Source organism: Hydra vulgaris, chromosome 15 (assembly GCF_038396675.1).
Source record: "Hydra vulgaris chromosome 15, alternate assembly HydraT2T_AEP".
NCBI classification, from domain to species: Eukaryota; Metazoa; Cnidaria; class Hydrozoa; order Anthoathecata; family Hydridae; genus Hydra; species Hydra vulgaris.
In genome coordinates, this window is record NC_088934.1 from 40,364,048 (window position 1) to 40,376,746 (window position 12,699).

Consider the following 12,699-nt stretch of genomic DNA (forward strand, 5'->3'; position numbering starts at 1 on the left):
GTTCAACATTGTACCTATCTTTTAATACATATGAGCAGTTCATTGGTAGGTAATGGTAGACAATGTTAACATATAGCATATAACATTGTTAGCATAGAACATATAGCATGTAAATGGTAAAAGCGAAATGGTAACATGTAAAATGTAAATGGTTATGGTAATATTTAAAATTATGGTAATAATTAAATATTATCGTAACATTTAAAATGGTAAAATGGTAACATATAAAACGGTAACATGTAAAATGGTAAAATGGCATATAACATATAACATGCAACAATGGTAAAAGAAAAAAAGAAAGCTAATTTTTTGACTAATATCAGAAGTAGAATCAGTATTGATTCTACTTCTGATATTAGACATGTAGATTAGCTGTATTCCTCTTTCGGTATTTTCAAAAGAATGGCTGTCCGATAGAAAGATTTGTAGAATTTTTATCCAATTCTGGTCATAAATCTAAAGAATTAGCAGAAGCTATATTTTTAGTTTTAGAATTGCATGGATTAGATATAAACAATTGTCGTGGTCAAGGTTACGACAATGCGTCTAATATGATTGGTAATATACATGTCTTCAAGCTTGCATTTAAGAAGTTAATCTTTTAGCTACGTTTGTACCATGCTTGACACACTCTTTAAATCTTGTTGGTGAATGCGTAGTGGACTGTTATGAAACAGAAATAATTCTGAATTTTTTGTTCTGCTTCAAAATATGAATAAATTTTTCAGTGCTGCTACTTATAGATGAGAAATACTCAGAACAATCAAATAAAAACAAAAAACATATCACTGAAAAAACAGATACCAGATGGTCACCAAGATCTAATGCAAGTATTAGTTTAAACAAAAATTGGAATGAAGTAATTAATGCACTGTCTTTTATCAAAGATGATAAATCACAAAGGTCAATCACAAGATCAGAAGCTGATGGACAATATTTAAAATTAGATTGTCTTGAAACACCTTTAATGGCCACATTATGGGATGATATAGGCAGTGGTGTACACTGAATTTTTAGAGTGTTCAGTTTTTATGACCCTGCAATGTTTAGAGCCCCCTCAAATTGAGGGGGGTTAAAACTTTATATGGTCATAGTTTTTGAAAAATAAGACCTTATTGCATGAAATTTGAAATTTGTTGATGAATATAAATTTAGATAAAAATAATAAAGAAAATATTTTATAAACTCATTGCTCCCACATTAAGGGCCGGGTGGGCCCAAAAATTAGGGTTTTTTGTTCCCAAACTCCATTCACCCCAATTTTTTGCAAAACATTCTTTTTTGATATAAGCATAAACATACAAAAGTTTGGAGTTTGCACAATTCCTGTAAGTGTCTAAGCTCAAACATCTAAAAATCCAGTGTACACCACTGTATAGGAAAAAGATTCAACAAAACTAGTAAACAATTGCAGTCAGTTAAGATTAATTTAAAACAGTTGTAAGTTTATACGAATCATTAATTCGATATGTATTAAAGAGAGAGAGAAAAAGAAGAAGAAGAAGAAGAAGAAGAAGAAGAAGATGAAGAAGAAGATGAAGAAGAAGATAAAGAAGAAGAAGAAGAAATAGTAATTTATAAATCGGGACAAAAAACTTGTCAAACGATACGCAAAAGAAAAAGAAAATTAAATGCAAATGAAAAATGATTAGGAGAAATAAATTTTGAAATTTGAGACTCTCACAAATTATGCTATTATTGAGAAGCTGCATTTTTAACTAGAAAGAAGAAAGTTTTGATGAAGCCAATAAAAAATTTAACTTTTTGTTTCAAATAATAAAATTCATTAGAAGTTTTTAATAAAATTCATTAGAATTTTAAATAAAATTCATTAGAATTTTATAATAAAACTCATTAGAATTTTAAAATAAAATTCATTAGAATTTTAAATAAAATTCATTAGAAGTTTCAAATAATAAAATCCATTAGAAGTTTATAGAAACGCAGAAGTGTTATTTGCTAACGAGTGTATACAATTTTTAACTGAAAACATAAGACATAAAGCTATAATAGATATTTATAAAATGATCAGAACTGATAAACTTCAAGAACTACATAACTATCCTTAATATACAATAACTACTATAAGTAGATATAGCATTAAGGATATATCTATACTACCCAACGTACAATTGTTAAGCCGAGAGATCATTTTCAGCATTAAAGAGGGTTAAGTTTTATTTGAGGTCGGAATGACTGGTGGTCGTTTTAATAGTTTAGCAATTCTATTTATTAATTCTGCACTTACCATATATCAATATGGTAAGTGCAGAATAATAAGATATCAACTTTGATGACATTAAAGATACATTTGCAAAACAAAAGTCATGTAGAAAGTTATGATTTTTTTTATTTTTATTTTAGTGAGTTTAACTTCTTATATGTTTGTGTTGAAAATGTTTTTGTTTTTTAATAATCACCCTATTTCAAAGTTGACAGTTATTTTAAAAGAGGGCGCTCAAAGAGTTAGTGCCCTAGGGCGCCAAAAATATAAATACGTCTTTGCATGGGATTACCTACAAATTATTCCAAGAATTAACTTTTGGCCACATAGCATGTGTCGGGATTCACTAGCGATTCACTATGAGACGATATTCAGAGCGATTAAGATAAGACGATAAGACTCAGGATGGTTACGCAGCGAGTACATTTTTTGCGTTAATAAATATCGGCGGCACTGATTTGTTTTTTGTTTTTAACTGTTTATTATATATCTATACTCACTTGAAAAATTAATAAAAGAATCATTTACTTATTATGAGTTAAATCCATAAAATTTAATCATTTTTTTATATATTAAAGTCTCAAATTGACAGTTAAGTGCGTTCCATGGATATAATTTCGATTGTTAGGAAAGTCTCCAATTGCAGTTTTTTTTTCTCTGTAATTTATGTTATTATATCATATAGTTATTTAATGTTACTATATCATATCATTAAATAAGTTTTGTGTTTATTACTGTAAATCATTTTAATTATTACTGTAAATCAACGAAGTTATAAGTTTAAATAAATTTGCAAATCAGGCAAAACTTTTTGTTTTCTTTGTTTGTAATACACATATAGTTTATGTGTATTACAAGCAAAAAAAAAAACTGTTTCTAAACATACTTCTGCCAGAGGCTATGCAGCTTTAGAAAAAGTATACTTTTCTAAATTTACATCAATTATTTTCAAGATGAGTTTAAATGTATTTCAAATAATTGTTAGAGAAGTACATTTCAATCTAAATACAATTCAATAAATCCTGCATTAGCAATTTGCAATGGTTTGAAAAACTATTTCAACTAACCTTTTGAAATAAGATGGTTTCAATCATGGTTGTAAGCAAAAGCAGTACCATCATGCTTCATAGATCTAATAGCAGTATATGTAAACATAGCACTGCTTTAAATTTGTCTGGGTCAATAATACAAGCAGCTTAAACTAATGGCATAAGCTTATGGCAGGAAGCTGTTACAGAAAAAAGTTATTAGAAAAATATACTTAATAATCAAGGTGCATTAAAAATAAAAGGCCAAAGTGTTTTATATTAAAACGCTTGTGTGTGTGTGTGTGTGTGTGTTTAACAAAAATATTTACAAAGTATTTTTTAAAATGCAATTTATTTGTTGTTATTGTATAATAACCTATTTTTTAACATTCACAATCGTTCTCCTTTCTTTTAAAACTAATTACATAAAATTGTAAACACAATAGTTATATAAACTGAATGTCATACTGGAAAATATGTAAACAATGTTAATTAGATGTAGGACATATTATACAATCTTTTTTTTTTTTTTTACAATATATAGTCTTTTAACCTAACTGGTAAAAGTAAAAAAAGTTGCTGGCTTCAGTAAAAATTAATTCATTATTAAAATATGGAAAACATTTCTTCTTTATTCTAAATCAATGTTCTTGAAAAAAAATTTAATTGTGAAATGTGTTCTCTTAAGTGGTTAGTTTTTATGATCTTGCTGTAATTAATCACCAGATTTAAAAAAAAAAAACAGGATATACATAGCGTTTTATTTATTATTTTAAAAAACTTGTATGTGTTTATATGTGTGTGTGAGTGTGTGTGTGTGTGTGTGTGTGTGTGTGTGTGTGTGTGTGTGTGTGTGTGTGTCTGTGTGTGTGTCTGTGTGTATGTGTATGTATATATATGTATATATATATTTATGTATTTATATATATTTTATATATACATATTATATAAAATATATATATTTGTTATTTTGACATAGAATGACTCATCATCGTCATCATCATCATCATCATCATCATCATCATCATCATCATCATCATCATCATCATCATCATCATCATCATCATCATCATCATCATCATCATCATCATCATCATCATCATCATCATCATCATTGTCATCATCATCATCATTGTCATCATTGTCATAATCATTATCATGATTATCATTTGTATCACCATTGAGATCATAAACGTCATCATCATTCTTAAAAAACTTTTAAAGGTCTTCTTTATATGAAAAAATAAACAAAGTTATATGTGCTTTAATCTGTTACTTAGAATTGCAGTTTCTTTGTTATTGTGTTTCTTGTTATACATGGCCCTACTATATAACATGGCCGGATTTGTTGCTTTGAAGGCAAAAAAATTAGTGGGTCAATTTTATAAAGTTTTTAGCATCAAAATCAAAACCTTGAAGGTTTTTATTAAAGACTTTATTGTAGTTTAAATAATTTACTTGATTAGCCTTAAATTTCTAATTATTGTTATTACCAAAATTTTTAACCTTAAACTATTTAGACAATTAGCTAATGATAAATCATAGTCACATTAATCCAAGTTAGCTACTTTAGCACTTACTTTAGCTACTTTAGCAATTATTATTTTTTCTCTACAAAATCTTTTAGTCTTTAAATTATTGATTCAACCAACTAACATTAACATCTACCACTCATTTGACAATATTTACTGAAATGTCTTTCTAATGGATCAGTTTGAAACCTGCTAGATAAAACATACTTATATCCTTCTGAAAATAAATCCTCCATCAGGCTTGTAGTACCCTTCAGTGTTGTAATTAATGCATTAGTTGTTTGAACAGACAAAGTATATTTTCTTATATCTCTTTCCATTCATTAATCCCTATTGCAAAATCTTGAAAAAACTGTGGTTTTTATCACCTGGAATAGCTGCATAACCATTCCTATAATTTGCGTTTAACATTACCTTTGAATTAGAAATAGTCCACCAAATATTAATAAGCTTTAAAAATCCAGCAGCTGCAGTTTCCTGTGGAAAATAGCTGATGATTGCAGCAGAGGTGGTTTCATCAAAAACATTTAAAGCTAAAGGATCACATTGTTGTTTTCAGGGTGTAAAATTTGCACAGATAATTTGAAAGCTTTTTTTAAGTTAGCAGGTAACAATACATCTTTCTCATAAACATAATGCAATAAACTCCAAGAAGTTTCACCGGCTTCAACATGAATAATATCATCAAACTCAATAAAATTGAAAGGTGGAAATAAAAGCCGTTTTGAACTTAATAAATTATTTCTAATATTTTTTAGTAAATGAACACTGTCATATAAATTGTAAACCCAGTGTCCCATAAAATATGCCATTATCTTGTTCACCAAATTTTAAACGTAGAATCTTGAATGGTGAAGCAGTTGTTGCATAATTATTATAGCTCGTACATTAAAAGATGCTTTATATAAAGTTACTGATGTTTCTTCTATATGTGAACTAATCAAAGAACCAGAAATTTAAAACTCTGGACAGGCTTTAATAACAGAGGGAATCGATTCTTTTAAGCTAACCACCATGAACACAACTAGACCCAAATAGAAATTACTATCATCATCAGTACCAATCAAACTTCCTCTGTGATATTAGACACCCTTTTGTAAATACATCTCATCAATTAAAGCAACACAGTCAGAACTAACACTACCATTTTCCAAAAGTAATAATCCTGATATTGGATCAATGCCACTTTTTGAAAGTGATTTTAAGTAAGACAACAAAAGAAGTGGAAACTTTCTAATAGCAAAATATATGCCTGTTTTGATGTATATCTGTGCATCGGAGAAAATCTAATTATTTTATTTGTGTAGGTTGGATATCCTATAAAGAGATCATTTATATAACTCTGGTAATATACTTTTTGATACCTTCTCTGCAACTTCATGTATATAAAGGAAAAAAATTAATTAGCATACTGGCACTGGTCAATTTACAAACACTGCCTTCTCAAAACCATTTAGGTAATGGAACTGCATACCTTTCAAATGTAGCTTTATATGTAAGTCTTCATCAATCGTAATACTCTACATGTCTAGTAACATCACCTTCATAAAAAAAAATTCAAAGATATAACACATGGTTATCAACTCTTTTAAATGAAAATCCTTCTGGACAAAAACTTATATTAAGTTCTATAATGTTTTTAATTGTATCACATTTTCTGAAATCATCTGTTTTATCTAGCAAAGGATGGTTATATATACGAACTGTAAATAATTGTTGGAATAGGATCTTCAGAATAGTTCAATGTTATACGTTTACCTCTTTTTAAGTATTTATAATCAAAATGATCAATACATATCACAGAGTTCTCTGTGAGGCTCCAATCAGCTTGGTTGACAAACTTAATCCAACAATTTCAAAGTTCTAAATGATTGCTATAATGCAAACTAAAGACAGTTTTGTATGGCTTGAGGTTGCTGTTACTGGAGCATTCTTCAATCTTTCACTTATAATTTTTCCTACAACCAACAACAACACTTTTTCGGCATTGCAAAATAAACTCTTGCTTATATTTAAAAAATGTATGCAGTTTAAACCATCTGAATAGTGTTAAATTGTTTTATTTGTAAACTTCAAACCCGTAATTTTTTGGCACACTAATTTTTTTCCTTCAAGGTAACAAATACCGCCATGTTATACAATAGGCCATGTTATATATTTATTTATTTACTATACTTTTGTTTACAATACTGTTGGTGCTTTAACTTGGTATACTGTAAATTGATACTTATAACTTAGTAAGTACTTGGTATTGCACTATTGTAAATGTATATATTAGTATATATTTCTAGGTAGTCTAACTAATACCTTTTTTTGTTTAAATTGTCTATATGTAGCATTAATAAACATGACAAATAAAAACTTATAAATACATACAAACAAATAAAGTCCTCATTAAAAAGTTAAAGTTTATTTAAATTTTACAAATTTAAAATTAAAATCTCCATTAAAGTAAAAAAATATTGCTGTTTTGTTTTGTTCAATAATTTTTTTTTGTTACTAAATTGTTTCTAAATTATTGTTTCAGGAAATATTGAAGAATCTATTCAAAGTATCAATTTTAAAGGCAGGTACTTTCACTTTTATAAAAATGTTATGCCATCCAATACTACAGCGAAATATTGCAAAAAAGCATTACAAGAAAAAAATAGAAGAAAAAGATCAGCATTGGGTAAGCAAGCATATTCTATTCTTTTTTTATTTTATTTTATACTACACATTTGAATAATTTTTTTTGGTGATAAATTCTTAAGGTAAACATATGCATGGAAAAAGCAAAAGTAATATGCCGCATAATGCAGATCGCAGAGCACTTCTCTATAAAGTTCCCGCTAAATTTATCATTGATTCTAACACTGGACAAATGAAGTCTTTTTCCCCTGTGGTTAATGCTCATTGGATGGTTTTAAATAATAATAATTTGAATCCTTTTTCCAGATCTGTTTTTAAGATGCCTGTTGATCAAATCATGCCATATCCTAATATTCAAGATTTATTTTATACCCAAACTCCAGCAGCTTTGAGTTCTACTTATTCACCATCTCTTCCAATCCACCGAATGGGATCTGGTTTTGCCAGCCAAATGCCATTATTTAAAAATTCTGTTAAAAAAAATATTGATGCTTGTAAGAGAATTTATAATGTTGATATTGGCTTTAATCCTGATACTGTAAACTGACTGTGTAATGTTTCCACCCTACCCAAAATAAGAGGGTTATAAAATTTTTTTTTTCATAACTTTCAAACATTAAAATATTATTAGATGAAGTTTGAAATCAGTTATTAAAGTTATATAAAATAGGTTTAGGATAGTAATAGTATAAAGCTTAATTGCTTATTGCCCTAACATTTGGGGTCAGGGAGGACGCACATGTTTAAAACACACACACAGATATATATATATATATATATATATATATATATATATATATATATATATATATATATATATATATATATATATATATATATATAGTTCTATAGACTGTTGCATTTGGGAAGCACGGAAGGAAAAAAATGATTCTTATGCCAACATTTACGTCACTTTTAATTACTTTTGACTTTCGTCCGACATTAATTTAAAAACCGTTAATTTAATTACAAATTAATCGTTTTTTAAAAAAACCACAAAAATGCAAATTTAATTGACCAGAATGTTTTTAAAACATTCTGAATGTTTTTAATAATATAAACAATGTTTTTATTTTTATCTTTTTTAATAAAATGTTTTTATTTTTATTTTTTTTACTGTAAATCATGCGCAAAGTGTTGCTACATCGACTATCTTATAGCCTGACTCGCAACAAAATGCTGCTACATCTACTATCTTTTAGCCTGACTCGCAAGGGAGTGCTGCTACATCGACTGAGGGTTTGGTTGGGGCAGGCAGTCTATCAATTAATAAAAAAAAAAATTCTGGTCTTGCATTTTAATTTTTAATTTTTGTCAACAAAATATGAAAAAAACTTTCTGACATCATATAAGAGTTCTATATATATATATATATATATATATATATATATATATATATATATATATATATATATATATATATATATATATATATATATATATATATATATATATATAAATACAGTTGCGAGCAGTGAATTGTACACAGCAGTAATTTTGGTTACTTTTATCTTTTCATCTTGTAATTCAATGGTTACATATTCTGTATTTTTATTTCATAACTAATCCATAACTTAGAGGAGAAAAACAAATTGAACTAACAAACGAGTGCACTAATATTTCGTATAGCCACCTGAAACATCGCGCAAGACAGAAATACGATTAGTCATGGAGTCAATCAATTTCCTCCTGTAATTCGCATCTCTCATGACATCCATCCAAATTTCTTCTAATGCAAAGAGTTGATCAGAACCAGTTGGATGCTTATAATCTCTCTTGAGAATCTGCTCCATATGGCCCCACACATTCTCGATTGGGTTCATATCTGGGCTTGTGCTATGCCAAGGGATGACACCTACAGCATGGTTCTCCGGATATGCTTTTGTTACTCTTGATGCATGCACAGGAGCATTTTCCTGCAGAAAAAGACCACCATTGGGTAGTAATGTAGGTAGATATGGTTGAAGGACATCTTGTAGTAGGCGAATATAGCACTGAGAATTCAATGCGCCACTGTGTACTCTAAACAGAGGTGTGTAATCATGCACTGTGAAGGCTCCCCAGATCATGCAATTTCCCCTACTTCAGTTTTCATGAGATAGCACACACTTGTTATCATACAATTAATCAATATGACTACGCACATACTGAACACTATTACTACATAAGGAGAAGCTACTCTCATCACTGAATGCAATTCTGGTCCAATCTTTTAATGTCCAGTGTAAGTTATCCTGTGCCCATTTACATCTTACAGTTCTTAATCTTTCATTCAGTATGGGTTTCTTTGTGGTGCATGAGCCTTTAATCCATTTTCACATAATCTGCGTCTAACAGTATGCACAGATATATCAGGAAAATGTGCTTGCTGGATTTGAGTAGCTGTGGTAAATCTATCTGCATGAGCAAGTCTTACCATATGGCGTTCATCTCATTCAGTAGTTATTTTCTTGCTGCCACAGTTCAATCTTCCATTTTCTTTGGGGTCATCATTGCTCAATCGTTGACAACATTATGCTACAGTGTTCCTTGATATATTTAACTTATCAGTGATGTCTTGATAACTCCATAGGGCATCAAATTTTAAAGCAAAAATATGTCCACGTAAAAAATCAGATAAATCCACGTCTCTTCTTTTATCACCTTCAGCGTCCATTTTACTCCAAATGATTAATTAAAATACTGAAAAGAAAAGATAAACAGTTATAAGTCATGATCATAACATAAATACTACAATATATTTCAAGTAATAATGCAAATTATTAAAACTTATTTAAATTCAGGTGCAAAGAAATAAAAACGTAGAAATTTACTGCTGTGTACAGTTCACTGCTCGCAACTGTATATGTATATAAACACACTTTCTTGGTTTGCTTGAATTTTTTTAATAAACGCTACACTTTATTACCAGATTAAAAAAATAATTAAAAAGAACCAGAAAAAGATAAAGTAATTTTAACTTCATTTAAAAAAAATCTTTTTTATGTAATCTAATAAAATTGAAGAATAAAATTCAGGTTATAATGTTTCAGATTAATCTAAAATATACATGTGTTCAATAATATTTTAATTTTTTTATATAATAATTTTTTGAGAAATATTTTTTTGTCCATATTGGTAAATCCTTGCCTTGAGTCATTTTAAACTAGTATTCATTGATAATGTTTTTTTAGTATTTGTTAAGTTTTTACCAAATAAATTACTAATAAGTTTTGCTTACTTTATTATATTAGAAACATTTAGAAATTTGAAATGTTAGAAATGTGCACTTAAATAGTTAATATCAATTAATAATATTTAATCACTATTTTCAAAAATGATAAAGATATGAAATTTAATATATATAAAATAAACATTCAATTTAATTGTAGATCCAGATGTATGGCAGCAAGTAGCATTAAATTTACATAATACCTTGAGAGTTAAAGTGCACCAAACACCTGCTCTGACATGGAGCACGAAGCTTGCTGCTGAGGCTGAGAAACAAGCTGAGTTTAATGCATTACAAGGAAACTTAGAACATTTTTTATATCTTGGACATATAGGAGAGAATTTGGCCTACAACTGTTTGCAAAATGGGATTGCACCAGTAGAAGATTCAATCTCAGACTGGTATCTTATATTTAGTTAATAGCCCCTGAATATATATATGTTCTGTATTCAGCAACCATATATATATATATATATATATGTATACATATATATAGAACAGTGCAATAACAGATTAATTATAATCACTTGAAATTTTTATTTTATTTTCACAAAGTTTAATAAATAAAGACTTAACAGAAAATAGTTTTTAACATGATGTTTGATTAAATTGATCAGTTTTATTGCATTTTTTTTGCAGGTATAGCGAGATTTGCAAGTCATCAGTTCATTTTCCAATCAAAGATTCAAATTCTAAAGATGTTCTTCATTTTAGTAAGGTCTGTCATTTTTTATGCTATTTTAAAAAGTAATAAAATACTAAAACCTTTATGTGTGCTTTTGTAGAAACATATAGCTCATTACATGCAGCTCATTACATTATTTACTTTATGTGACATATATGCATATATTTAATTTTTCATAAAAATGCATCTATCCCATTACACTATTCACAATGATCTGTGACTTTTTACAACATTCAATATGATTGTTTGTGACTTGATTGTTCCATTACTTGCAATAACCTTTGTTCATCATTTACACATAATCTGTGACTATTGCTTTGTAATATTTTTTGCAAAATTTTTTGCATTGTTACTTGCAATGTTCCTATATTTTTATATTTGTTATGTGTATGCTTCTGATTATACTCAACACTTATTGGCATGATTGGAAACTGTTTGGACAGATTGGAAACTGGCTGCTGATGGTTGGGCTGTTTCCAATCATACCAGTAAGTTAGTGTTAAGTAAAAAAAAAGTAAAAAGCCAGGAGACTCAAACATTATATCAAGGAACATCAAGAAATTATATCAATGCCTGTCTAATAAGTAAAAAGAGCATCCAAACACAGATCAAGTGGGAATTTGTTTGCTCTTTAAATCAATATTTATGAAGTCTTCTATAAGGCGTTTGCAGGGTGCAGTTGACATCATATACAAGTTTAAGGCAATTATAATGATATCATTTCTAATTGTTATCATTATTGTTATGAAATGTGGTGGTGGTGTTGAGATGTGGTTGTATAGCACTCGCCTTGCAACCAAGAAGTTCTTAGTTTATCCTCACCATGATTCTGATAGTGCCATGATCAACTTATTTCTCTGGGTAGGAACCTTGTTGTCAAAGCTTGTGTTTTAGAGTAGGAATTTAATTATTATTATTATATCGATTTAGGGAGCTGTCAGGGTTTTAGTACATACATCAACTGATTTAAGGAGAAAATGCACGGGGGTTGCTGCTATATCGACTTAAGGTTTGGGTTGTAGCAGCAATAAGTTTTTAATTATTTTTTATTTTTTGGATTCTATTTCTTAAAAACTATATAAATTTTTTTTTTTGCATGCAAAATGTATATCTATACATGTACACTATAATATATATATATATATATATATATATATATATATATATATATATATATATATATATATATATATATAAATATATATATATATATATATATATATATATATATATAAATATATATATATATATAAATATATATATATATATATATATATATATATATATATATATATATATATATATATATATATATATATATATATATGTTTGTGCGTGTGTATGTATTTGTGTGTGAATGTATATATATTTCATACATTATTATGTAT

At 28.0% G+C, this 12,699-nt stretch overlaps 1 protein-coding gene across 4 annotated transcripts in view; it reads left to right on the forward strand.

Annotated features, from left to right (window-relative positions):
- The window catches only part of LOC136073695 (uncharacterized), an 88,180-nt gene that overhangs the window by 9,520 nt on the left and 65,961 nt on the right, over positions 1 to 12,699 (forward strand). For 2 of the 4 annotated variants that reach the window (XM_065820375.1, XM_065820376.1), the window contains exons 3-6: positions 7,312 to 7,455; positions 7,538 to 7,909; positions 10,787 to 11,027; positions 11,266 to 11,344. In XM_065820375.1, the coding sequence (XP_065676447.1) occupies positions 7,312 to 7,455; positions 7,538 to 7,909; positions 10,787 to 11,027; positions 11,266 to 11,344 (836 nt within the window). The remainder of the gene's footprint in view (positions 1 to 7,311; positions 7,456 to 7,537; positions 7,910 to 10,786; positions 11,028 to 11,265; positions 11,345 to 12,699) is intronic. The other 2 variants (XM_065820378.1, XM_065820377.1) reach the window with 1 other exon arrangement.